The sequence below is a fragment of the Aptenodytes forsteri genome, unplaced genomic scaffold, assembly GCF_000699145.1.
Source record: "Aptenodytes forsteri isolate BGI_AS27 unplaced genomic scaffold, ASM69914v1 Scaffold286, whole genome shotgun sequence".
Lineage (NCBI taxonomy): Eukaryota > Metazoa > Chordata > Aves > Sphenisciformes > Spheniscidae > Aptenodytes > Aptenodytes forsteri.
The window spans coordinates 851,172-878,705 of NW_008794491.1; the positions used below are offsets into that span (position 1 = coordinate 851,172).

At 42.8% G+C, this 27,534-nt stretch overlaps 1 protein-coding gene across 2 annotated transcripts; it reads right to left on the reverse strand.

Annotated features, from left to right (window-relative positions):
• FOXJ2 (forkhead box J2) lies at positions 1 to 27,528 on the reverse strand. 2 transcript variants are annotated; one of them, XM_009290931.1, is made up of 12 exons: positions 26,424 to 27,528; positions 11,340 to 11,692; positions 10,741 to 10,815; positions 8,692 to 8,760; positions 8,181 to 8,321; positions 7,548 to 7,746; positions 5,312 to 5,641; positions 4,810 to 4,911; positions 4,141 to 4,341; positions 3,279 to 3,377; positions 2,171 to 2,694; positions 1 to 2,038 (listed from the first exon to the last, which is right to left on the reverse strand). In XM_009290931.1, the coding sequence occupies exons 2-11, from the start codon at positions 11,670 to 11,672 to the stop codon at positions 2,606 to 2,608; spliced, it is 1,638 nt and encodes a 545-aa protein (XP_009289206.1). In that variant the 5' UTR covers positions 11,673 to 11,692; positions 26,424 to 27,528; the 3' UTR covers positions 1 to 2,038; positions 2,171 to 2,605. The 2 variants fall into 2 exon arrangements, with proteins under 2 accessions (XP_009289206.1, XP_009289207.1); XM_009290932.2 differs by having other exon boundaries at positions 3 to 2,038; positions 7,548 to 7,743.
• Between the last annotated feature and the right edge of the window lie 6 nt (positions 27,529 to 27,534).

A 27,534-nucleotide genomic window follows, 5' to 3' on the forward strand; every position in this document is an offset into this window, starting at 1 on the left:
TTAAACCATAAACATTCACTTTTTCTTTTTATTAAGAAAGCATGCACAAAAATAAACTCGTGAGACCACGCCCCTCTCTCCCTGACCACTGACACAAAGCACGGGGGGCCACACCGCGCTGGAGGGGCCTGCAAGAACCCCTCTCTGGGACAGGCCGGCATCCCTCCCCTCCCTGCAGGCCGGTACTCGCACACCCTGCAGAGCTCCACACCACCCACCCGATGCCTTCCCACGCACTAACAACGCACATTTATTTCAGGGGCAGAGGAACGAGGCTAATTTGCACACTGACCGGCATGTATTTACATATGCAAATGAGGCACAACTTAATACGCAAATGAGGCAAATATGCAAATGAGGAGCACTTGGATACGCAGAAGGAGCCATCTTGGTTTGTTTTTCTTCTGGTGTTTTCAGACTTCCCCAGGGCCAGGTCTCAGTAACATCCTCTGCAAAGCACTAACTGGCACCTACCAGAGGTTGTCTCTCATGGCTGTCTCCGGTGCCACTTTCCACAGAAACCCATCACGCATGCTTCCAAGCTGTATCATTCCCATCCTGAGGCAGCAGAGATAACAGCTGACCCCGTACTGAAGTTGGCTCTGGGATTCCTCATTTCTCTTGGAAACACTCAAATGACGAACTCCCCCCCAAACACACACTTAAAGAAAAAAAAAAGAAAAAAAAAGAAAAAAAGTTCCCCCCCCCAATACAATGAGACTCTGTCCACTTCCCTGACAAAGATCCAATTGGTTTATCCCTACAACAAATTTAAAAAGCAATGCCAGTTCCCCACCTTCCTGCAGTCAGAGTAGAGGTTATTGCTCCCCTGCCCTAGGTCTGTCAAGCGGCCATGATGTGTTATCTTGGTTCCCTTCACTGGTAAACAGGGAATATAAGGGCTGGGGGGAGGCTTTACAAAATATAAGAGGAAACGAGGTTTGACAGAACAGAACCATACCAGAAAAAAGGGGAACGCAGGACACAGCTTTGGGGAGGAAGCATCTCAACACTCACTCCTGCTCCTGCACCATTTCCACCTTCCTATTTGCAAGTGCTGACAAAACTCATCCTTCGGGATTTACACCAGATTCCACCATCTCCCCAGCTGAACTGCAAGGGGCCTGACCCACCCTCCTCCCTTTTATACGATACTCTTTGGCTGTTCGGTTTAAAAACCTGCCCCACTTCGTCCTCTCTCTTCTAATGCATCTCTTACAAAAACCACTTGTGAGGGCCTCCCAGTTACTTGACCAGAGGGTCCAGCCCCTTGACCAGAAGTCCCCTAATTCAGCTCCACTCTGAGCAGCAGCTTCCTCTTCCCACCATTAGCCCATTCACAAAGTGGGAACTGCTGACTGAGAATTTGCACCTACGCAACAAGACTCCTGTTGCTGGCACTCTCCAACCACAGGCAAGGACAGTCTCCAATGAAATACGAGGGGCAGAGGGCCAAATAACAACTGAACAAATACTGATAGAGAAAACTTCCAAATTTGCATATGCAAGTAAGAGCCTCACTACATATTTTGAAGAAGGGCTTGAAGGGGTGGGGGGTGAAATTAAAAGCTCTGGGGAACAGAATTTGCTGAATCACATGTGACACCCCTGACTGCTTCTTTTACCTGATAGGTATGTAGGCTTCACCTGGAGGCTGCAAAAGGCAGTGTAGAAAATAGGTCAGGATTCCCTCAAAATCTCTCTCAGTCCTCACAGATGGCACTGCATTCTGAAACCCAACTTCTCTGCTGAAATACCATCTCTGCTACATTCTCCTTTCTCCAAACTCAGGTCTACCCTCCCAGCTCAGCTCCGCTCTCCCTACCTCAGGGATTACCCTCTCTTTGTACTTGGGAACTCTACTTCTTTTCTTGCTTTTCCTGCTGGTGCGAGAAAGTTCACAGAGCTAAGATCACCCCTCCAGTGTCCCTTTAGCCCCCTGACCTTTACAACATTTACGAAACAACATAACTACAGGCTCCCAGGGTCCACTAGGCTCTCTCACTCCAGTAGCCAATACGACAGATTCACCGGCCACCTTGAAGGGAAAGAGGGATTGTTAAACGCAAAATGACGGAGGCAGAGAAAGATGCACTCGAGGATTCAGCCTTCCGAGGTCTTTTCGTGGCACCAAGGACCCATCTTTCCGCCCTCCACACAGATTCACCACCTTGAAGGGAAAGAGGGATTGTTAAACGCAAAATGACGGAGGCAGAGAAAGATGCACTCGAGGATTCAGCCTTCCGAGGTCTTTTCGTGGCACCAAGGACCCATCTTTCCGCCCTCCACAGGGCACCACACAACACGAAAGAGCCGATCTGATGCGTCCGAGGCCACCAGAGGAGGGGGAGGGCTGTGCTCAATTATTGGTAATAATAATAACAATAATAATAAACAAAAGAAGAAAAAGAAGATAAAACAGGACGCAAGGAAGGATTATCTTCGGCAGCATCTTGCGGTGGCTTCTCTGGCGGAGATAGAGAATATATATCTATATACAGGCAAGGCAGGGAGGCTGGGGAGGGTGGTGCTGGCACCATTCACCCCATGTCCCCCTCCCCTCCCACGTCCTTCACAAAGGACGGGCTATCAAGTCTGTAACTCGCTAGGTGATCAAGTCCCAGTCGAAATCATCGGGGATTTCCTCATTGGCGCCTGGAGGAGGCCCTGGAGGCCGAGGGACCAGATGGTGAGCTGAGCCAAAAACAAGAAAAAAGAAGAGAAAGGAAAGAGAACAGTTAGAATAAACAATGTCACGCTTTTTCACAGTGGGCCCTCGGGCAAAAGAAAGCATAAGGGATTCGGGCCTTCTCCCTTCCAACAGTCTAACAAGCAAGAACACTACTGGCATGAATTTCTCCCTGTCAGACAGCAGCTACCAATGTCTGTAGGTGGTCTGCTGTGAAATTCTCCACAGCAGCTTCTACAGAGGTTAAGTTTCAGTCTCCTTAACTTCCCTTACAGCTGACTGCTGATAGAGCACAAAGGACTTCATCAACAGAAGCTTCTCATGTAAAGTTGCCTTCAAGCAACCAACTGAGGGTGAGGCTGAGCTAGAAGACTATTTATGTGAAGTGAAAGAAATCGGGCTGCTGAAATCCTAAAGTTTGCCAGAGCTATGGCAGAGCCCTAAACAGAGGGTCCCTTGCAGACCAGGCTCCCTCTCTACCCTCAGTGCTCCATTTGATTAGTAAGGGCTTTGGGAGAAATGCGTAAAGGGCTTGGGAACGAGTTCTTCAGTGTTCATTGGTATAATATGCCTCAATGTCACCACTTACCTGGGCGATTATATCCCGGAGAGTCCTGGGTGGAAATCTGGTACATAGGAGATGGCCCGGAGAAGAGATGGGGAGGCTGGGGCTGACCATAGGAGTTCACTGTGAAAGGAAAGGAGTAAAAAAAACCAAAACCTGTTAATGTTCTGGTCAGCTATCTTGGCCCTGACTGGGTGGCAGCTCAGCCACAGAGCAACTCACTCAGACCCACGGGATACTGAGGAGATGTTCAGCTGTTGGGTCCTAACTGCAAGCTATAGCTTGGTCAGGGATCTTGTTCTTGGAACCAGCAGGAGTTTCTCTATTATTGTAAAAGAAGAAAATTTTCATCCAGGAACGCCACAAACTGGCTCAATATCATCCATTTAGTTCAGTACTAGATGACACACACCATCACAGCTGTATCAACACCATGATATCCTCTGTGCTCTCCTCAGAGTGCATCCTCCTACTCTTTGTCCAGTCAGTATTTCTCCAACATGGATGCAAGACCTTTCTTCTTCACAGCTCCTACAGCTCCTGCCATCTGGAATAGCAATCTTTCTACCTTGCCATTCCTTTCTGTTGGTCACCTACAAAAAACACCACCCCCTTCTCCTTTTATGGGTCTACCTTTTAAATGTATTTCTGCCGGGAAAGGCTGCCTGTCAATGGTATGCATCACATAATAACAGTCTGTCTAGGCCACAGACATAGGACATGCCAATTCTTTAAAGCCAGAGGAAGCTGAGTTGCTACGAACAGCTCTGACAGCCCAGCCCCGAGTTGCTTGGTGCTACATTGCCTGGCAAGGCAGCAAGTAGTTTAGGATATTCACAGAATTGGGCCTTCATTTACATGTCATTTTAGTCTCCTTCCTAATTACCTTGGTTCATGGATTGCTCCTGCTTGCCACTGTTCAGGGCACAAGAATCAGAGATTCGGGGGGGCTGCTGCGGGCCAATCAGATGAGGGAGCTGACCAGTCTGGGTAAGGAAGTGATTAAGGGAGTCGCAGAGGTTGGCAATATGGTGTTGATCCAGCGTCCAGTTCTTCCGCTCAGCCTGGCGCAGACTCTCCATCAGCTCTGCAGGGGACAAAGGACAATGTCAAAGACAGCACTCACATCGTGGTCTTCCCTGCAAAGAGTTTCTGTCTTCTACCCCTAAATCCTACCTTCTCCCCACAAACCCAACTTCATTGCTTCGAGTCTGTCACCAAACTCCTGGAGAGCTCCGTATCTAGGATATTGTCTCACTGACTCAGGTAGGGGAGGGAAGAGTAGGAGGGAAAAATCTCAGTTAGCTTTCTGACATACTTTTATGAATTAAGTCCCCCTGCCCCAAACTCTTGCAGTGTTCAAGTGCTTCAGGGTCTTTAACAGAACCCATGAAGTAGGACACCTCGTTTTACAAATAGAAGAGTTGAGTCACTGAGAAACCCATGGACTTGACACAATTACATCGAAAAAAAGATCTGGGCACAGCACTCACATATTCTGGACTACAGCCCTAGTCACTGAGTCACTAGACCTAGCCACTAGGCCAACACTGACCTGAGAATTGGGAGTGCTCAATGCTAGACCAGTTCAGCCGGTTTACCATCTTGAAGCTTTCCTTCAGGGAATCGATGTTGGAGCACCAATCAGGGGGAAATGCTGGAATGAAATGGGGACAAGATTATTCCAATACAGACTGCCCTTTCCCTCCACCACTTCATATAAAATGATCGGCTCCTCTTCACCAAAGAGCCTGATGCTACAGTAGCTAGAAATCCTTTCTCCCTTGGAAGACCAGGGATGGTGCCTCCTTTTTAATTTAGCTCCTGACTTTATCCCTGCATCCCTAAACAGAACCCTAAACCCAGTGTGGATGTATCCTCCTTTCCTTCAGTAAGGAAGCAATTTCCCTCTCAGATTTCAATCATAACTGGCTTTCACCCTTTTTCCACACACAACGTAGGCACTACTTAGGGAAAGCTCGCTTGTGGAATTTCTGTCTGGGGGCTCCTCTCTGCTCCCTTTTCCCCAGCTGTTCTTTCCATCACCCCTGACTCACCAAAGCCAGCATTGTTGATTGAAGCCTGTGACTGCTGCTGCTGCTGCTGGTGCTGATGTGGCTGCTGCTGTGGGTGGGAGTGCGGGTGATGTTGTTGATGCTGGTGGTAGCCTCCATGCTGCATTGGGGGGGGGTGCATGGACATCACTGGTGGAGGGCCATAACCTTCGCCACCCTGCTGCTTTCCCCCTTGGGATGGGCAACCCTCTGGGGTTGGAGTGTGGAGTGGGGGAGCAGCACCCACTGATGAGGGGCCTTGCTGCTGCTGCTGCTGGTACATGTAGTAGTTGTGGTTGGAGGGCTGCATGTCACCAAGGAGAGAAGAGAAACCTGCCGAGTCGAAGAAAGAGGAGGGAGCTTTAAGAGCTGCCTGGATCAGACCTCTGCTTAAATTATCCATCTCTAATTTCACACTGCTCATTCTGCTATTTATGAAGCTTTTGGAGTGCCCTCTGCAGGCTGCCAACAACTATCACTTGCACAGTTATGCTCTCACTGTGCTCCAGATTCTGTTCAAAACAAAAGCCTCTACAACAAAACCCCAGCAGGATTTAAACTTCTAGTACAGAGTTGGGCACTTAAATTCCTCCCTGGATTTTTCCTATACTTACCAAAGTAACCCATGCTCTTCTGAAATTTCATGCACCTGTTGTTTTCCTAGAAATGACCATTAAGCAAACTTAAACAACAAAACATTTAGAAAACAGATAACTTGATAAATCTGACTTGCTGTTTCCAAAAGCTCCCTTCAGTTCCCGTCTTACAAGCAGCTTGGTCAGGAACCTTCGCAATTTTTCTCACACAGATCATTAGAGGTCACACATTCTATTGCTTTTGTACACAGAGCACACTGCACGCATCAGGGCTCCTTTATTGCTTTCATTCCTCTTGACTCAATGGGAGTGTCATTTCTACCCTCTTGTATTTCAGGCATCCCCTACATGCAAGAGCATCCGGTGTTCTCCATCCTTCCCCACATCAGGAGCTCAGCATTTCTCGTGTCTGCTTCCCCAGTTCATTCTCCCCTTACGTTGTGGAACCTCCGGGAAAAATCACAGTGAAGGGCATTACATGCCACTAACCTGAGCTACCCATGTCTTACTTTGAGTGCCCTTACTTGACCATCCACAAGCAAGCCTCAGTTTTTCACTAGATCCAAAAATCAAGCCTTAGAGCATCCTACTACTGCGATGGGGCAAAAGGATGAATACCGCCATGCTGACTCAAAAGTTGCCCACAAAATTTCCTCAAAAACTGCAAGTTTTCCTAGACTACCTCACAGCTGAAGACTTGGGGAAGAAAAAAAAAAAAACAACCACAGACCGCTGCCAAGCTTTTACAAACAGAGGTACACACTGAATCAAGGTTCTTATCTACATTTTTGTAGCTCGCTCATTCTACAACACCTCACACAATGGGCTCCTACTAGGAATCTCAAGTGCCAGCATGATGAAAGCAGTAAAAGTAATAAATTTTTATTTCACTGAAGCTACAAGTTCAGGAGGCTCTTCCTACAGCAGCAAACTTTGCCTGCACTGTATGATGGTTGACTGCACAGGGGAAAGGCTCATCTAATAATATATTCCTTTCTACACCAGACTAATATTTAGAAGAGTGTTTAAAGGCAGGAACAACAACTGAAGATTTTTCTGACGTGTTTTCCATGGACGTCTTATCTCATCCCTACAGCGATTCTGCCCTCTGGTGGCTGCTTCCTCAATCCCAGCAATGCAAGCTATGAATGGAGTTGTAGCCTCTCTTCCGCACTCTCAATCCACAAAGCTCAATTCTCCAAGGCCTTATACAATCCTAGTTTTAACAGATCTGAGCAATGAGGACTTTCCGCTCTCCTTTTGGAGAAACTCCACATGCAACAATCCCCTCCCTCTCATGGTTTCTAGCCTGACAGATTGTGAATACTTCTCTGACATGCTTTTCTTCAGGACTTCATTTCTCTAAGCTTCTGCCATTTTAGTATTTGCTTTTGTATCAACACAAGGTATTTTTAAATCATTATCCTCTTTATTCTGAGAGAACTAGGGGGAGCAATAGATAAAGGACATGCAGATTTCTTATCTGCTCCTGGCAGAACTAATTACAGCATGCCAAAGAAGGAAAGTCTGTTTGCACAGGCTCCTAAACGAGGAAAGATCTGAGAGATACCAAGGATAGATCAGTGGACAAGACTGTGTGGGCAGATACCTGCCCACCCCACATGACGCATATAGTTACTCACCGTGCTGAGAGGAAGATGATTTCTCCAGCATGGATTTGTAGAGATTTCGGAAGGACCAGCTAAGATCCTGGAAGTTGATCTCAGAGTAGGAGAACTTGAAATCATGGTTGGCACTGTACAGTGGGGGTGGCACATCGGCCCCTTCACGGCCCTGCCCCCCTGCTACAGTAGAGGCAACATCCACAGGCCCTGCACCCTGCTAAGGAAGGTAGAAGTAAGGCCTTTAGCTTGTACTAGTTGAGACAGGGATCCAGAGACTAGAAACAGGTAGAACATGCACTGATATTCCGTATCACTTAGTTCATCTCCCAACAAATCTTCCCAAATGCCATTTTCTTTGAGGAAAATCAACCACCACTGTCCCTCTGCAGCACACTGGCTCCAGCCTTTTCTTCAGCTATCTAATACCATTATGCCTTTATCCTATCCCCATCCAGCCCTTTGTTGAAGTTCACTTCCTCCTTATTTTCTGTCTCTGCAATTTCAGCTTCTTCCCTTCTTTTTATTTTTGCCTCTGTATCACCATTTTCACAATTCCCTCTCTTCTCATCACTTCGCTTTTCCATTCACGCACTCCTTCCCCTCTCCTTTTCCCCCCACCGTAAGGCTTCTATCCTTTTCCCTGCTGCTCACCTGACTGTAGTTGGCAATGGGGGTAGTGCTCTGGAGAGACAGCTGAGGGGTGGCCTCAGGTGGCAAAGAGGCTTCTGTGCTGACTGGAACAGCCCCTCGGGGGCTTTTACTTGCCTCTTGCTCTGGGGAGTCTTGTGGTATCTGTGGATGGGGAAGAAAGAGAAAAGGAAAGGAGCAGAAATCAAAAACAGATGGAGAAGCGAAACTGCAGATGGGAAGCCAGCTCCCCCGCTGTAGAAGATCATGGCTTAGAAAAGAGGAGGACTGGGCCTTAGTCACTGAAGAGTCAGGATAAAGGACTTCAAACAAGATTAACTTTGCTACTGAACAGCAGCAACAACAGCCAATCAGCAGGACGTACATTGCTAGTTCATTCAGTCCTAGCCTTTGTCTCCCCATCTGTACACCCTGCCCCCAAAACGATACCATGGTGTGGTGCTGGAAGGACTCCTTGGAACAAGAAGGGAATTCCCCCTCCCGCTCCATGCTGTCTGGAAAGAACGCCACTCACGTCATCATCTGGAGGATGCCGCCTCTTGCGAGATATATCTGGACACGTATCTATTGTCCAATAAGAGCCCTGGAAAGAAGACCCATTGGTGAATGCGTGATTAAATCAGAGAGCGTCCTGAAGCAGGGGACTACTGACTCAAAGAATGCAGCACTAACTAAACATTAGGACCACAAGGACCACCCTCCAGAACATCAGACAGCCGAAACTTGGGTGTTGGAAAGAGATTCCTCTCTTGCATTGGGTTTTATTGAACAATGAGGTACGATGCTACTGGTGGAAGGCAGAATGCTCTACATTTCCATCACTCCAAGACAGGACACCAAGAAGAGCAAAGGATGTTTTGATCCAAGCTAGGCCAACTATTTTGGGCCTGCACACCCCCTTCAGTACCTTCCTCACAGCATGAATTTGTTATTGACTGATGGGAACCAACTCAATGTTCAGACTGGGCAGAGACAGCTAGAAGGATCGCTCTTTTTCCACGCTTGTGAGACTCCACTATGAGTACCGTGCCCATTTGGGGGGTTCCCAGTGGAAGACAGACACTGATGTGCTAGAATGCATCCAAAGAGGGGCCACCATGATGGTTAAGAACTACAACACATGATGTACAAGCAGTTCACACAGAGAGATCTGTTCAGCCTGGACAAGAGATGGCTAAGGAGATCTAACCGCTGTCTTCAACTGCGTAAGGAGATTATAAAGAAGACAGAATCAAACTCTTCTCAAAAATGCACAGCACAAGAGTAAGAGGCAACAAACACAAGTTACTGCAAGGGAAATTACAATCAGATATAAAGAAAAACTTCTTCACAATGATGGTGGTGCAGCACTGGAACAAGTATCTCCATCCTTGGACATACTCAAAACTCAACAAAGACCTGTGTGTGTTGACCTCCAGAGGTCCCTTTCAACATAAAATAGTCTATAGTTATGTCTATTGTTTTCTGAATAAGTATAAAGAGAACTCTGGAGTGTGACTTAGCCCATTTTAACCTCCAATTCAAATCTGAATAATCATTGACAAGCACAGGACAGGTTTTCATTATAAACCCAGCCCAACATGCCAGTGAACACCTGCAAACATATACACTGAAGTCAGTTAGGATTTCCTGGAATAAGCCATATAATCAATGGTATTTTTGAGCAGTGATCTTCAAAGATATACTACTTCCATTTATAGATGCCAACTGAGCACCACTTAGTCCTTTAAATATAACCTGAAATAAAAGGCCTGAGCAAGTGGCCCTTTCTGGTAACTTTAGGATGGGGGGGAGGAGACAATCTTTCTGTCTAAATACACAACTTCTTGTCTCCACCATCTCCTTCTGCTTGTTTGTTTGGGTTTTTTTGACAGTAATAATATGTGCATGCCAAGATGCCAAGTCTTGGTTTTGCTAGCAATTCCCCTTTACAATCTATATATACTAACAGAGTTTTATTAGCCCTTACTTTAGCCAACAAATTCGTAAATTCTTGAGTTTTACTTGTAAATGATTTCTATAGATTTGAACTATCTGATGGTGATATTTTTTTCCCCAACATCAAATGTTTTGCAGTCTAAATAGACAGTAGTTCTGCTCCCACTTCATGGCTCTTGCCTCCATGAAACCCATGATGTCACATCATAGTCCTGCCGTTCACCAGCAGCCACTACGGTCTTTCATAATAGAACAGGTTGGACTAGACCCACGTTTTACACATAAAGATCAAGAAGAAAAAGAAACAAAACTAATAAAGTACATTCAACCCATTTTTTCTTTCTTCCGGTATCTTTGAAGTCCAACCCAAACTATTCTATGATTCTATGATAAGTCAACAGAAGATCACAGATAAGAAGAATAATCGCTAAAACCATTAAGGCCCCTTTACAGGTTCCCTTTAAGTGAATGCTTCTGTAGCCAAAGCACTGCAGTAAATCTTACTACTGCTTCCATTTTTGCCTACACTTTAGGTTTCAAATTCCAACCATGAGTTAGAAAGGGCAACCCTGGCTTATTCCCTGCAGTTTTAAATTGCTTGCCCAGGAGCATGCAGATTTCTTACCTTCCCAGGATCATCTCTCGGTCGAGGCACCTTCCGAAAACATTTATTCAGGGAGAGGTTATGACGAATAGAGTTCTGATGAGAGAGTAAGAGATACAGGTTAAGTGCTACAACAAAAACATACAGCCTTCTGAGTATGCCCAGGAACGGGTAGAGAAAATAGAAGGATGGTGCATACTCAAAAGCGAAAGCTCACTACATATACCCGGAACAGAGCAGAACAGAAGCTGTGGAAAGGAGAGGGACAGATTAGGATGAATAATATGGGGCTGAACCACCTATACATCTACAGAAGGTGCAATGAAAATAGTATCAGTGTGATGCAGAGGTTGGTAGTGATGTAGGTTGGGGGCGGGGAGGGGTGTTTGTTTTTCTTGGTTGTTGTTGGGGGGGGTTTGCAGGCTCCTTCTTAAGGGGCCACCACATACATACAACAAAATTCTTAGAGAAAAGTGGGACTTCCAGCTCTGCATTTTCTCCAGTTCATCAACTTAGTTTCACATCTTCTTATTTTGCTCAGTGAGGATATTTTGCACATAATTAAGAAAGCAAGTCTTGCAATTAGACAAAAAGGGTACTTTAGCGATGCAACTCCTCACCTTCCAACCAATACCAGCATTTTTGTAGTAGGGAAAGTTGTCACAGATCCAACGGTAGATCTCACTAAGTGTCATCTTCTTGGCAGGTGATGAGTTGATGGCATATGTGATCAAAGTGGCATAGCTGTAACGTGGCTTCCCATCTTGGTGCACTGCAGCTTCATCCTTACTCAGGGTGGCATTGGGATCTGTCGGTGAGCCTGGGGGACACTTTCGGGCAGCCCCTGGAGGTCCTGCTTGTGAGGAACCCCCTAATTTTTCAATAGTAGCCCTTAAAGTAAGCTGTGGGAGCCAGTCTATGGAAGTGAGGCTGCTTTCCAGGTCAGAGGCCATGATGCTGGAAGCAGGAGTATCTGTGAGGAGAAAGCAGCAGAAAGGGAACTCCTGAGATACAAACAAGTTGAACCCTAAGAACAGAAACATCCATTTGCATTCCTCCTCTGCTTCTCCCCCTATCACAAATACCTGTGTGAAGATCACCCTACTTCATAGACCTTACTCACAGCCAGACAGAATCATCCAAAAAGGCCTATGACTGTGTGTCTGGGAGGACCATCCTTGCCGATAGTAGCTGGGACAGTGCTGATGGTAACATTGCTAGGACGGTCTTACCCAGAGCATCCCAACTGTTCCCAGATGAAGAACTAAGATCTATTCAAAGGAAGTGGAGCCTTTTCAGCAGCTGTATCACATTCACTCCTTTACTACGTAAAAAATATAACCTTGGAACCCTTCACCAAGATCACCTGTAATCCAGTAGGTTTACTGCATCAGGTAAGAGGAAAATCATAGCTAAAAGGGAATAGTCCTTCATGCCATATACAAACCACAATTTAATTAGATCATCTGGAAAAGTCAGGACTGTGACTATCTTAATTTGGGGGGAAGAATCACTTCTCCCTAAGGCCTAGCTTCTCTTTTTGCATCAGGTGACATTATAATGAATCTATTCCTTAGAGCTAGGATTACATATCTCATTTTAAAACACCAAGATCATGCATAATACTATATATAGATAATTACATCTACCATGTCAAGGTGGAACAGACTATATTAAGCTCGTAATAGTTAAAGCTTTGCCTACCATAACCCATTTTTCCTAAACATACATATAATTTTATTGAATTAAATCTTGCTTAATTCTCAGTATAACAGGCAAGTATTTTCCCCAAATCTGAGACACAAGGAAAACTTACTTGTCCAAAGTCACACAACAAGTTTGCCACAGGGTGAAAACAGACTCAGGATCTTTCCGCTCATAAATATTATATATTTCCCCTCATAAAAATAAAACACACCTGTCCAACATGGCTAGTGCTTGTACCCAGGGTTTTCTACTTAACAATTATTTTATATGAAGAAAATATTTAGCAGCATGAACTTGTACACTTAGCACACAAACTTGTATGCTGTCTTTTGTAGTAGTCAAAGCAGCAGAAAGATCATCATTCTTACTCATAATTGGCTGCATCACTATACTAGGAGCAATCCCTTGAAGTCTGGACTGAGGTAGCTAAGTTTCCATGGCCACAACCTGCACTGCTCTGCACTTATTCTTTGCATAAAGAGAAGAATCATGTCTTGAAGGGCTGCAAGTTCTGTGTCTTTCATTTTTGAAATTAATCTTTTTAGAGGATTAGATGATACTATCTTTGAGCATGCTAGTGCATACAAAAGGTAAATGCACAAACACACATGCACATACTTATGTACACACTCATGTAACAAATTAAACACATGAGTACATGTAAGAGAGAACAGACCGACATGAACGCACTTTGCCTACGAAAGATTCATCAGTGGACACCTCCCACCAAGTGCATCATTCAGATGAGTGGATCAGATGAGACAGGGAGACACCCATCTGCATGAATACCAATTAGATACTCCTTCTAAAAATAGGTATTTGACAATAACACAGTGTGGATGCACAGATCCAGAGACAGATGCACCCAGCATTTTGACACAGAAGCTCCCTGTTCTTCCCCCACAACCATATGCATTATACCTTGCACTTCTGCACTGAGGTGCTCTCACAGCACAAAAGCACGTAAGAGTCTACACTCTAACACATTTGTATGCACTAAACCTTCCATTTTCACGCATGTGCCCATCACACCTCTTAGGGCTCAAACACTTACACAATACCCCAACAAAATCCATCCCTCAACCACCATAAGCTGTGGCTCCAAGGCCCTGGGGCTCAGAAAACACCTCCTAATTGCACAGCTAACATTATCACTCACGCTCATACGCACACAGACTGAGAAGTCAAATTGCAGCACTACAGTATCTGTAGCGAGTGGAAACATTTTTCTGTCTGTGGAGGAAAGGAAAAGCCCAACTGCTACTAACTTATCCATCTACTCATCTGCCACACTATCACATATGATAGTGATGACTACTTGCTACACAGCTAACTAGACAATCAGAGCTGCAAAAGGCTTTCCATCATCCACCCTCCTCAAGTCATTGTTTATCGAATATAGCTCTTTCTGGCTGAATTGATCTAATCTCAAACATTTTAAATTAAAAAAAAAAAAAAAAAAGCAGCACTATTCCTTCCTGAATTATACAAAGGTAAAGCAACAATGTATTTTTATCCAGTGGGGATGGACAGACCGCTGAGGTATCCACGTAACTGAAACACAGCTACATCTGCATGGTAACTTTACAGGTACAGCCCTCACTAAAAGTAGTATTCAGCCTGGGAGAAAACAAACATGAACTAAATATCAGTTGAATCCTTAATTTTGTAAGTGTGCCTCATATAAATTTAATTTCCACAGTGCAATCAGAGAACAAATTACTGCTGCTTATCATATGCATGTTAAACCATTATGAAATATCAGTTGTGCTAACAATACAAATCCAAAGTAAAATAAATACAAATTTCCCAGCCCCCCCTTTTTCTTTTTTAAAGACAAGCACAGAAACCAAGAAAAGTAGGTTATAAAAGCCTATGCAGATTAAGATACCAATCTGAAACACAAGAAATTCAAGAAGCAGAAGAAAACACTGCAGTTTTCATAGAGCTTCAGATTCACCCAGGTTGTGTCAGTAGAGCATTTGGGATGATTAGCTATGCAGTAAAATGTAAGGTTGATATGCAACATGCCAATCGTCAAATACACAATTTTGCGTATTTGTGTAAAATACACTTGTCAGGGAGACAAGCAAGGTTAGAATTGGGTCACGTTACACCCACGCTAAGAATCTGAATATTTTCATTCCCTGGTTTATAAAAATCTTTGACAAGAAAACAAAATCCCAAAATCTTAAATAAAAAAAATAAATCTGTGTATACATATGCACTAATCACCCAGTAATGAAACAACTGCTTTTCAGTAAAAATACAGCAGGTTTTTAAGAACACATATGCTAGACAGTAATTTAGGACAGAAAGTGAAGACTCAGACCCAATAACAATCACATGGGAAATTTCAAAGCAGTGGAATAAGATTTTTTCTCCAAGTTTAAACTTGATCATGTTACTGGGTTTGTAAGTCTGTATCCTGGCAATATGGGATCTGTAATAATCAGGCATAGTCAAAACTCAGGTAAGGTGGCAATTCCAGAACACTGTCGGTGCAAAAATAATTTGGTGTAATTGGCTACTGAATTATTTGAAAGAATACTTACTATAACAGTAATACTTGCTATAATTTGTGCTGCATCTCTCATTCACCTGATCCAAGCAGTACACCAGCTTGACACTACTTAATGGTATGATAAAACAAGACTGCAGCCAGACCAGAGCAGCTGACGATTCTTCCAACTTTCCCCTCCCAGTTTATTGCCTGGCAAATCTTCTTTCAAGCTCTTCTCTTATGATCCCACTCAAACAAAGAAAAAAAAATACTAATGACTAACAAACACATTGAACTGAAATCAAGGGCGTTTTAAAAAAATCCTACCACATTAGCAAGCCAGAATTAACTTTGAAGAAGTAAAAAGAAAGTCGAAGACCAGAATTCATAATCTCCAACTTTACATGGTAAATGGCATCTGTTTATGTATTTGGCTGACTTTAAAAACCAAGGGTAAGGTAGCCAAGTCATAACCACCATCAACAGCTGGAAATTGACTGCAGAGTCTTCATTTCTCAAGTACTAACTAGTTCCAGTACAACCCCAAGTCAAGACAGGTCAGAGAGATGCAAAAATGACAGCCAAGCCCTGATCCAAAACTACAATTAAGCAGATGAGAATCTGTCTAATTCATAAGGAAAATGTAATAATCATTAAAGAAAATCCCAGCACTGAATACCTTTTAAAAACCGCTAATTCACTTGGGACTAGTAATACTTCACTATAGCTTTCCAGGAAAGCTACTGCCTTACTTTGAATATTTGCAACTAGCAAATCGAACCTCAGGCTGAAAATGCAAGGCAGCCTTCTGTCTATCAGATTGTACTATCCCTGCCACTGGACTGAAGAAATCTGTACTTTGCCTGCCCTGCTATTTTGCAAATACTTGCTCTAAGCCAGTCAGATCTTATCCAAGATCACTGCCACTTATATATCAGGACTGAAAAATGTATGAAATGTGGGGAACAGCACTCTAAGGGTCATATTGAATGCAGTTAATAAACATTTATAGCCTGAAACATTATCTAAGGCTGAACTCAAAGGCTGGCCAGTCAGAATCAGTTACGACTGAAGCAGTCATACAATGAATGAAACTACACTGTGCACAGCCTACAGAAGATGCATATTCTAGAATAAATCTCTACATTTACTTTTCTATATTTACTTTCACTGTTGCTTTATTTGCTGCTATTCCAATCTAATGGAACACTACTGGCAAAACATTCAAAGGAGACTCAACTTAGGTTTCTCGACATAAACTTTGAGAAGGAAGAAATGCACAACAGACTACCAAGCAGTGAGAGACATTGCTGTAGAACACGTATAAAAATAAGGCCACTTCTATTTAGGTGCCTGAAACACAGATCCAGTGATCTAACGAAGCATATCCATCTAATATACTCAGAGATACACCTAGCTTCTGAGGTATTTAACAAACAAAAACCCTCAAACCCAACAAACTGGCAAAAAAGAACCGTTTGACTGCAACCCTTCTGAAACACAAAGGTGAGTGGGATATCAATTAGAGCAAACTGCCTCAAAAAGTAAGGAAGAAAAGTAACACACAAGAATACCACATGCATGGAGAAACGGACAGCTTTTACTTTGATGGAAAAAGGCAATTTTTACATACTTGTGTAAATTACACATGCAAGAAACCTGTATTCTTATGCCAATACAGAAAGGGGAAAAGAATCAATTTTGCTAACTCTGGCAGGAAGAAGAATTTGCCATTTTAAGACGTCTGCTTTCCCTCAAAAATAAGGAGGTGTGAACTAAGAGGGCAGGAACAAAACACTCAAAATCTTATCTTCTCTAAGCAAACATCCTCACTGAGAGATATTTGTTTCATGTAAGAAAACAGAAAAAAGGATACCGATTACCTGCATAGTCTGAAATTGTTATCCATCATTTTGGTAACTACTTGTGAGAAGCCTTCAGGAAATGTTTACGTTCTGGAATCAAACCCAGAAGGAAGAGAGAGGCTGCTGGGTATTGTTCATAAAACGAAACTTAACCTGGAAGGAGTGGTAGGTGTCATGTTAGTATATCAGCAAACCAAAAGAAAAGCACTGCAGTTTGAAAGTACGCTTCTGTCTGCAGTGCCATACGAAAGGAGGAAAACCAGTCCCTGGGGTAAAGAGGTAAGCTAAATCATCATACCCTAAAACCATGTTTCCCTTCTTTGGGAGCAGTAGAACAAGCCGAAAAACATTTCCCCAATAAACTATAGGCTTGCAGATGTGGTAACAGGGGCCACAGAGTTCTCACTAGTCATGAACCACAAAGGAAAAAAGAATTAAACCAAAGGAAGTTACTGTCACCTATACGATTATGACTGTCACAATCTGAGTCCGTCCATGTCACAGTGGTCTGACTCTATACCCCTACTCAAAACTACTTAGTGTGCAAGACGGAATGGCTTTGAATGTTCAATGTTATTTTCTGTAAAAGAGCACAGGTGGTACAGTAATGGCATCCTGAACTGGAAGTTTGCTAGAAGTTATAACACGACACACTAAGGTCGTACTGAAAAATCAGAGTTAGAGGAAGATGAAAACTTTTAAGACCATGTATAGCCTAATATATATCATTGAACTAATAGTTTTGTTATAACTAAATTGTTACACAGATAGGGTTTTCCTTTAACAAACAGAAATCTCAACAACATAAGGTTCATATTAAACCCCAAGGAAAAATAAAAAGAAAACAAACTTGTTTTCATAATAGTTACTAATTACATAAGTATCATAACAGCACATTTTAACATAAGACCTTCCAATTCCCTCCATTTTGTGAAAGGTGCACAAGCAGGGTATAATTTTGTATTTTGAATTTAGTGAATGAATGGCACTGACTGCGCATGCATTCTTGGAACTAATGAAGCATGAAGTCTTGTGGGGACTATAAAGTCACCAAAACCCCCATGTTGGAAGTGCATCAGGATCCAATTCCAAAAGCAATTATGTACTAGTCTTGTATGAAACTGACAAAATGGTATAGTTTACAAAACCTGACCTGCTTATTTAAACTTACCAACAGATGGCATTACAGCCAAAGTCTAAAATATTCTTTTGTCAAGGGAGACAGTATCTTTACAGGCATAAAAGGCTAGGATCAAGCATAGCTAGTGCCTTGCCAGATTTTAATAAGACCAACTAATCAAATATTTTTGTTGTCTGCTATATAAACGTGCAGCAAAAATGCAGAGAGAAATACTACACAAACATTGCAGAGACCCCTCAGACAGTCTGAAAAATGTGTTCAAAGTTAAGATTAGTTTGCTTATTTATGGTGCTGCATAAGTGAAAGTAGGGACTATGTTAACACCTGTCAAAAGAAACAGCAAATGATACTGAGAATACTGGTATGCCTAAAATACTTTTGAGCTGAAAATTATTTTCTTTGTAATAAGACTACTATAAAAGATTTATTCTAATAATAAGCCAAATGTCCCATGACAACCCTCCCAACAACAGATTTGAAGTAAAAAGTAAACCAAGCACTTTGAAGAAGCACAATGAAAATACATCACTGCAGCAGAATTGTCTCTACAGCATCCCTCCACCCTCAGTACCACTACGCAATATCTTACCATTGGAAGTAGGAGCTGTAATTCTAAACATATGCCAAGGCAGGCAAGAGAAATCTTTGGCATTTGCTTTAAGAATATTAACAGAACAATTACTCTTACACTGAGAAAGGTATTGCCTATTGTTTTTGGAATAATTCAAATTTATGAGCACATATCTGGAATGAAATTTCCCCTTGGAAACCAGGTAGAGAAACTGTATCTAAGAGAAGGTATTTCCCACAGCCTTGTGGGAGCACCCAGGTTGAAGAGAAGGATTTCAATTTTAGCTGCCTATCAGAATCACATCCAGTAGTAAACCTTCAGTACAGGATATGCAAACACTGATGAGATACCCAGATTGTCTCTGAAATTAGAGACAACATCAGAAGTAGATCAACATGCAGAATATCTTGCTCAGAAGATCTTCACATCGTTGCAACGATAGGTACAGAAACCCAGGTTAAAAGAACGCAACATGCACTTATAAATGAACACTGTATTCTTATTCCCATTTAAAAAAATGGGTCTATCAGTGAAAAATTACTGTTAACCTTGCAGTTTAATAACAGTAATACTACAAAGCTTGTATGTAAGAGAGCCTCCAGGTCTAAATGAATGCCAGCCAGGCATAGTGGAAATGAAAATCTGACTGCACGTGGTCAGAACCTGTTCACCAAAGGCTGAACCACTGAAAACAGATTAGTCAGTATGAACTCTGCAATAATTGCTGAAACAAGCCACAACCCATTCTGTCCCACTTGTGGAAATGGGTATCAAGCACTAGCAAGAACTACGTACTGAATTCATAGAAAATAAGGAAATTGGTATCAAGTGCAGATTAGTCGGATACCACGTGGCCAAAATGTACATACGGCAGATGCTCCCAGAGTTAAGATTACCGAAGCACTGCAGAAAAGCTTGTTAAAGAGGAGTTTGGAAGCAAAGTGCAGCGGAAATTGAAGTTGGAGAATGATCGGAAGAATCAAGTAATACTGTGTGAAGCTCATAAATTAGATCTCAGCCACTGTTTTAACATAATTCCTTTTCACTATTCTGATAGCTGTTATTCTGAACTAAACTGACCGAACTGTCTTCCAGGAGACAAAACACCTGACAATCCCTAGCCAGGCTCACAACTTGTAAAGATTTGTACCAAGCTTGAAGGTCAAGAGGATTCAGAACCACACTAGCAAGGAACACACACCCATTAACAGTTTCTTCTGGCTTAAAACATTAGTATTGCTACTTGGCTTTCTGCATCCTACTCAAGAAAATGCTCTATTTTGTGTATCATCCTCAAACTAAATCTCCTGTTCATTTCCTTACAGATACTGAAAGAAGCCCCTTTCTTCCACACACATACTTGCCACATTTGCCACCTTGCAACTGCGAGTAAATATTATTCTGCTCCAACCCCGACCTTCCTAGTCTTTGCGATGTATCTTTGCTCATGATGATCTTTATTTACTTTTGCAGTCATCCTTTACAAAAGAAGCCAGGGAGAGGAGGGTACATGTAATAAGACAACTACCGCTGAGTATCAGTTAGACCTTTTGAATAATTTTCAAATATGCAAATAAGTAGTTTCCAGTAAGTCTGGCCTCTATTGGCTGGCAATTTTCCTACATCTATCAAGGTATGAGTCAGCTGAGGAAGAATGTGAAGAGGTGCTCATGCAAGAAACGGAAAAGCACAATGTCATGCTTGCGCATATAAGAGACAGTGACAGATAGGGAAGAAACATAAATGTGAAGGCCCCTTAGAGTGAGTACAAGAAGCTGGAACCTTATGTGGTGGATGATAGCCAACAAACAGGCTTGTCAAGGAGGAGATGGCAACATGTTGAGAAAACACGCCAGGAGGACAGCTTCAGTAATTGAGTTTTTAACAAGACAAGAAGGTAACACAATTGTCAGAGGCCAGCAAGAACAGCTAGCAGTAACCAGGATGGTAAATGAAGGAGAAAGCGTAAGGGTTACCCCAAAGAGACCAAGAAAGAAGAAGCAGGAGATTCAGGCCATGAAACTGGAAGATGAGCCCCTATCCTGTATGTGCAGAGCAAGAAGAGTGCGAGAAAACCCATGTTATAGGCCCAACTGTGGAGGCTCGCAACAGAGGAAAGCAGGAAACAAAGGGAAATCTCAAAGGAGCTTTCTGGAGTTCCATCTTGGCCTCAGCAGTCTTAAACTTGCAGCAAATCATTCAAAAAAGATGTTAAGGTGGTATGCCAAGTTGCATAATTTAATATCACTGGCATGAAGGAGGTAAAGAAAAGCAAAGAGAGGATACCAGAGGTGGGTCTTTGTGTCTAACTCGTGAAAAAAAATAAATGGAAGAAGGTAAATAGCTTAGTGCAGAAGCTACTGACTGAATGACTAGAACAGTAGGAGGGAAACCAGGAAAATACTGACACAAAAGTCAAGGGAGGACAAGATTTCAAGACTGGGCACGATCAAGTGTCAAAAACAGCAGGGAAGCCAAGAAGGATGAAGATGGAATAGAGACCCTGAGACCTGGCCAAGAAAAGGTCATTAGAGATCTTAGGAGAAGCTTCAAGGGAGTCAGTATATCTATACTTAAGTCAACTTAAAAAACAGTTCTAGGCCGCAGACATCATACAAGAGCTTTCTGTTTTGGAGTCACATTTTGCTTCCATGAAGCAAAAATTAATTGGGGCATCACGCTTTCACTGTTTCTTAATGCCAGAAAAAGTGGCATATAGAGGTTTTGAGTTCAATATCACATTGTAGTTAAAGTAATCAACAGCAAGAAGAACAACCAGCCTTTATAAAGTGTTTTTCATCCTTATACTTTGGAACCCTTATAAAGGGTGAATAACCTATTCCAGGATAAATGGGAAGCCATACATGGAGAAGCGCACAGCCCAAGATCAGCCAGCAAAGGAGTAGCAGAATCATGCAGAGAACACAAGTCTCCCAAATCCCAGACCAGTTCTCTACATTCAAAGCTTGTCTGCTTTGTTCAGGTAGAGAAAAAGGGAATTTCAGAGGTATTTTAGCAGCTTGTTTATTTTTCTCTGCAAGTTCCTGATGGGGAGGGAGAATTGTTTTGGTTTTACTTAACAATAGTTTTTTGGGGGAAACTGAGAATTCAGAAACTTTGCTCCTTTAATTTGTGACCACAAATGTTCAGATTCCTTCCCAATTATTCAGATTTGAACTTTAAACAGTAATTACATATTTCTGCTATAATCAGCCACAGTCTTTATACAGCAGAGAGCATAAACAAAATTTGAATTGCTAATTGTAAAAAAACAAAAAAGCAAATATTTTTTTCCTCGAGGTATAAAAGCTCTCACTCGTCATCTCCCCCTCTCCCTCATTACTCAGTCTCTCTTATACATAAAAAAGGGCCAAAAAAGAACACACATTCCCTTATTTCTTGACTTCACATCAAGTAAACCACCCAGCTTAGAAAGATGAGGAACAAGGTACTGGGCCTTGCACAAATTGTTCACCTGAATTCTCAAAACCAAGATCCTGAAGTGCTGGAAGGAACCCGAGAACGTAACGCAAGGGCTCTTCATTCTAACCAACTAAAATCCAGCTATTCCTGAGGAAGGGAAGGGGGCAGGGGAGAAGGGAGGGTGGGAGAACGAATGAGTCGGATTATGGAGACAAAGTGCCATTCCCCAGCCTAGCAGGACTGGATATTTTCAGAGGAACGAAATTCTATTTATTATATAGTGGTAAAAAAGAACAGGGTTCTTGACATAACCTCAGACAAAAAACGCTATGTGTCCACAAGCATATAATCTAATGAAAGCCAAACCAAGAACAGGTCAAAATGCAGGTATGGAAGTAAGAGCAGGGCCTGTGAGATGTAGTAAGAAAGGATTCCTGCCAGTGAAGAATCCTATAGAGGAGATGAGGGATGCTTGCTCGATGAAGAGAGAAGCAGCATTTTAGGCTTATAGGACCACAGGCCAGAATGCCAAAGGGACAGCATGGAAAATGAGATGCAAAGAGCTGTACAGAGAGAACTGGGAGGAGCAGTGGGGTGTAGGAGGAAATGAGAGTAAAGAAGTAGGCGGGGTGGAAACATGCTGGGCCTTAAAGGTGCAGGAGAGGAACCTGACTGTGACAGGATGCTAGGAAGCCCAGGACAGGATTCAGAAAAGGGTTCACAAAGGTCAGGAACCAGCAAAATCTGTGCGCCGTCTACGTTTAAGACACCAACTCCAAGGTTCATAATAGGATGGGGTAGAGGATGGGGCAGGTCAAAGACAGAAGGATAAAATGACAGTCTCGTTCAAATCTTGGCAAAGCACCACAGGACACAACATTAAATCAGTCCTAAACTCTGTTGCGAGGTCTCCAAATTTTGAAACATTCCCAGTATTCTGAATTTTCATTTCAAACTTAAAATGAAAATTTGCAATTAATTAATTGTGAAAACATACTGCAGCATGCTTGCTCTCTCTCAGTAACACACACACACAGACTGCCTTTAAAAGTGAAAACATGAGTACAGGGCAGAAATATGTTAGAGATTTTTAAGTTCATCATATATCCCTTAGAAGGAAGAAGGAAACAACAACAGCAGAATAGATAGCAAGTAGCAATACTGACTCCTACCAAGATGATAAGCATTTGGAGGCTGAACGCATCAACCGGATATTCTTGCTAAAATAACACAACGTGCAACAGCCAGCAATACAGAGATTTAAATGCTTTTCTTTAGGCTTCAGAGTTAACACAACTGGAGAGTTCAAACATTTTGGAGATACCATTTTAGGCTGTCCGTTAATCTGGGCACTACTCCTATTTTCAAAGTTGTTTTCCAGACCGAAAATGCTAGAAACAGTATTTTTTAAAGTTTCAATTCTGAAGCATCATTCATCAACAGATTCTGCAAATGGAGTACTACAAAACACGGAGGGTTCTGCGTGAAAGTCACTGGTTACAATTCTACCCAAGGTTGGGAGAAGCAAATGGAAAAATGAGTCCAAAAGCATTGCATCTTTTGGTTGCTAATGACCGAGATGTAACTCCTGTCTGACGGCTGTGTAAAATGAGATGATCAGCTCAGTCCTGCTCTTGAGGGACAGCTGTCCATATCACCGTTGCCATTACCCATACCTCCTTTCTGACACTTGAAGTAAAGGGCCAAAGATCCAAACTGTGATGCAGACTGAATCTCCTACTATATGAAGGTCAGCTGAAGTTTAGGGGAGGAGGTAGTAAGCAAAGATACCTGTACCTCTGGGGTAAGAAAAAACTTCTCCAGAGATGTGAGCATTCAGCTGTATTTTTATAGGAAAGAAAAAAAAAAAAAAAGATTACTACAGTAGTCACAACCCCGTCTTGGACTGGGAAATTATATACAAACTCCTCAAACTGTTTATTGTATTTCATTCCAACTTTTCTGACTCCTTATTCTGTCCTAGAAACTTGCCTACAGAACCAGATTTCAAGATAAAACCCAAGAACTTACAGAACACATACTTAAACATAACCTCATGATCTTTCAGTAACGCAAACCTTTTCACCTAACTCTCTAGATCTTCTCATTTCATTTTTACTTAAGGGCTTACCTGAGAAATGCCACACACTCAGTTCTCAGATGAGCGAGTGCACATAGGCCAAGATCAGACTGCTTCAACTTTAAAAGTCAACTTCTGGAAGCATGAATGTCCAAATTTCAATTTACAAACCCATACACACATAAGTAAGTGTCTCTTACTCAAACGTTGAAGACTTCATTGCTTCTGTTGAAGTCAACTCTACGTTCCTGGGCACTTATAAGACTTAGGCTATTTACTTAGGTACCTAAATATGGTTTTTAAAGTCTAATTTTAGGTGTTCAGGTTTAACATTCTTAATGTAAACACTTAAAGACACGGCACTTTCATTTAAATATGTCTATAAAGTACCTTGCACTTTTATGAAGATAAATAATACTCTCCCTTTTTTTCTTTTATGGATACTTTTGCATAAAATAGATGGTGCAGAACAGCTGCAGTATTTCACCTCAGAGAAAGCTGCATTTTCACCTGTGATAAACATTTGATGTAAATACCATGATCACACTGAAGAGCTACGCTCTCTAAAAATTATTCCCTTCCTTAAACTTATCAGTATGTCCTAGCTTTTGTATAGCTGTATTTTAGACTACGATATCTTCAGAGCAGAGATTGTCTTAATTTTGTGTGTCCAAGTCAGCACTAAATGCCCTGTCAGCAATTAACAAATAAATAACAATTACTCTACAGCATACGACTTTCAGCCTTGTATGTCTGTCATGAATATTTAAAGCTCAGGCAGCAAATACAAAATCTTAATCTTTATCATTAATAACGAAGAAAAAACCGTTTCATATACAGAAAGATAATTGTTGTGGGAGAGCAGAATTTTGTAAGGCTGGCATATATATTCTGCAAAGTGCCCTGGCATCCATCAGAGCCAAAAGCACTTGAAAAATGTCAAGTCATTACTGTGAGGAAGGGGGCAGCGCGACGTAAATTAACCTCAGGAGCATGAAAAGTCAGTTACCCCGTTGAATGTACAAAGGCCAAAATGCCTCAGTTATCTCTTCCCTTGTGCTAGATAACACAGCTGTACTCAAAACAGGCTGATTGCGTAACTATAGGGCAACAGGTAGGAGGGCATCTAACAGTACCCCCAGCATATATGCACGCTTCATGCTTCAGCCTTCCCTTAGAAAGAGGCACCTTCTGAAGCTACGGATAACTGTCAAAATTCTCTGCCAAAATGGGGAATCACTTTGGAGGGACCTGGCATCTTTTGTCTGATCTTGCTAGCAAATTACACCAAGGAGTTCCTTCTTCAGGGACTCCCAGTTAACCATTGTGCTCCCAAATGGATTCCAGAAGGGTTCCTGTCCTCGCCAAGGACCCTCTGATCTTGGATTTCCTCATTGCTGTCTCACTGGAGGACAGAAACAGGAATATCTCAGGTGAGATATCCTTAGGCACAATTCTTCTGCTACGGGAATCCGCTTTGGCTTTATTTGAGATGAAGTCTCCCTCGGACTCGATTTCTCAGGAAATCACTACGTTAGTGTCAGAATACTCATTTGTGACTGGAAATTATCTGCCTCATTTACTAAAAGCAGCCAGCTTGGCTCACCACGGCACTAGCATTAGGATTCACATTCCTAGCCCCTGAACACAGCATAACACACAGATGAAGACTGGTGGCAACGGAATGGCTTCTTTTGGCTTTCAGAGCAGGTTCCACCAGCACTGTCACGATTTTCATTCCCAGGCCCCTGAGCACCACAGAACCCACTCTCAAGGGCACTCTTTCCAGAATTCATCCCACAGCCCCTAGGTACATTAGGACACACATCTTGGAGTACTAGCACTGGGATCTGTACACCCAGCTCCCAAGCACAGAGAGGTCTGTATCGCACAATGATTTTATTCCCACAGTTACGAGCATAGTAGGACCCACATGGAGAACAACTGACACTCCAACCCCATGGGTGCATCCTTGGATGCTAGCACTACAAATCACTGCTCCTGTCTCCTCAACACTTTTTTGGCCAGTATTATCCTTCTCAATGACCCCCAAATGACAGAAATTAATTTCACACCGGTGATGATAAAGGCTGAGCCTAGGATGAATACACCAGTGAAAGAGAGTAGAAGGGAAAGGGCAGAGAGGTTTCTTACAATTAAATAGGGCTAAGGTCTCCCATAAGCTAAAAAGTGAGGGAAAGAATCAGGTCAATCCCATGTAGCATATAAGGGAGCTAAATGAGAGAGATGGAGAAAGACATGCAGAAAAAGAAGGCTGGGGAGAGGTTTAGAAACAGAGAGAAAAGATTAAAAGGAAAGCAGATACAGTGAGAGAAGAGACATGGAAAACAAGGACAGAAGGCGAAAGAGAAGGACAGCTAGGAATAGAGAGGTGATACAATGTGGTCACTCACTCTGTCTGGAAGATTTTCTGGAGGGAGGTGGATTATCTTCAGTGCTGGTTTCTGGGGTGCTGCCCTTCACACGCCTTCTCCGAGACCCATCCTCAGAGCGTTGCTGTCAGCTATTCCAAGAGCTTCTTCAAGAAATATTTTGAGGGCGAAGGGATTGTGGATGAAATCAGGATCTTGAGTATTAAAACAATCTGCTTGGGATTGTCAGTCCCCTAAAACTGCTGGTTTTATCCCAGGATGGAGATCCTCTCTCCCTTTTGCCAGCTAACTACTAAAGGGGTGTTCCCCTGGGAGACAGCCTTTTCACCGATTGTCAGATTATTTCAGAGATCAATTTCCCCAATCTCCCTACCTGTAAATCTCTCTTCTCTTTCCTCTAGGTGCACCTTGTCCTTAAGGGTGGGCAAATCTCTTTCTCTGAAAAAATTCTTGCTATCTCTGTGGATATTATCAGCGAAATCTGCCTTTTCCTTTCCCTGTAACTGGGAGGTGTGTCTTCTCTCCTTGCACAGGATATCTGAAGAAAACGCTCTTGGGATTAGGGAATGGGGGATCTTCCTTGGGATGAAGGAGGATGAGGTCAGTATTGGAAATTACCTTTATCTCCCGTGGTTAACAGCAACTGGAAAAGGGAAGAATAATATCTAAATCTGCCTCTGCTTTCTCTCCCTTGTTTTGCTTTCTCTGCTGCCTGGTGAGCAGATGTAAATAATTAAAATTACTAGGTAAGTATCTGGAGCTCCTGCTTATTTCTATCTTGGGAACTGCCTCTCTTGGGCATACGGGGTTTCTTCTGTGAAGACTCCCCTCTTACTATCTGGTCTGGGGAAGAGCTGGGGAAGGAATTTCCTCAGTAGCAGCGGGTGGTAAGGGTTATTCTCACAACCCTCCGAAACTGGGGTCTGAGGATGCCTCTCCCCTAAACAGGTATTGAGGGAGCTCCAGGAGGCTCTATTCCACAGTGAGGAAGAGCAGACCTGCTTCTAGATAGTTACCAGGGCTTGGTGCCGGGAGTCTCTGCCCACCCTTGGCTCGTTAGTGAGGAAGGGGGCAAGTGTTAAGCTCCCTTACCAGTTGCGGGGAAGGGGGCTGGCAGGCGGGTGCGCCCCGG

Excerpts from the sequence above, each read along its gene's own strand:
- FOXJ2 (XM_009290931.1), bottom strand. The coding sequence starts at position 11,672 with ATGGCCTCTGACCTGGAAAGCAGCCTCACTTCCATAGACTGGCTCCCA. Across the intron at positions 10,816-11,339 it reads ATGCTGGTATTGGTTGGAAG|AACTCTATTCGTCATAACCT; the intron begins GTGAGGAGTTGC and ends CTCTCTCATCAG. Across the intron at positions 8,322-8,691 it reads GGCATCCTCCAGATGATGAC|ATACCACAAGACTCCCCAGA; the intron begins GTGAGTGGCGTT and ends CCCCATCCACAG.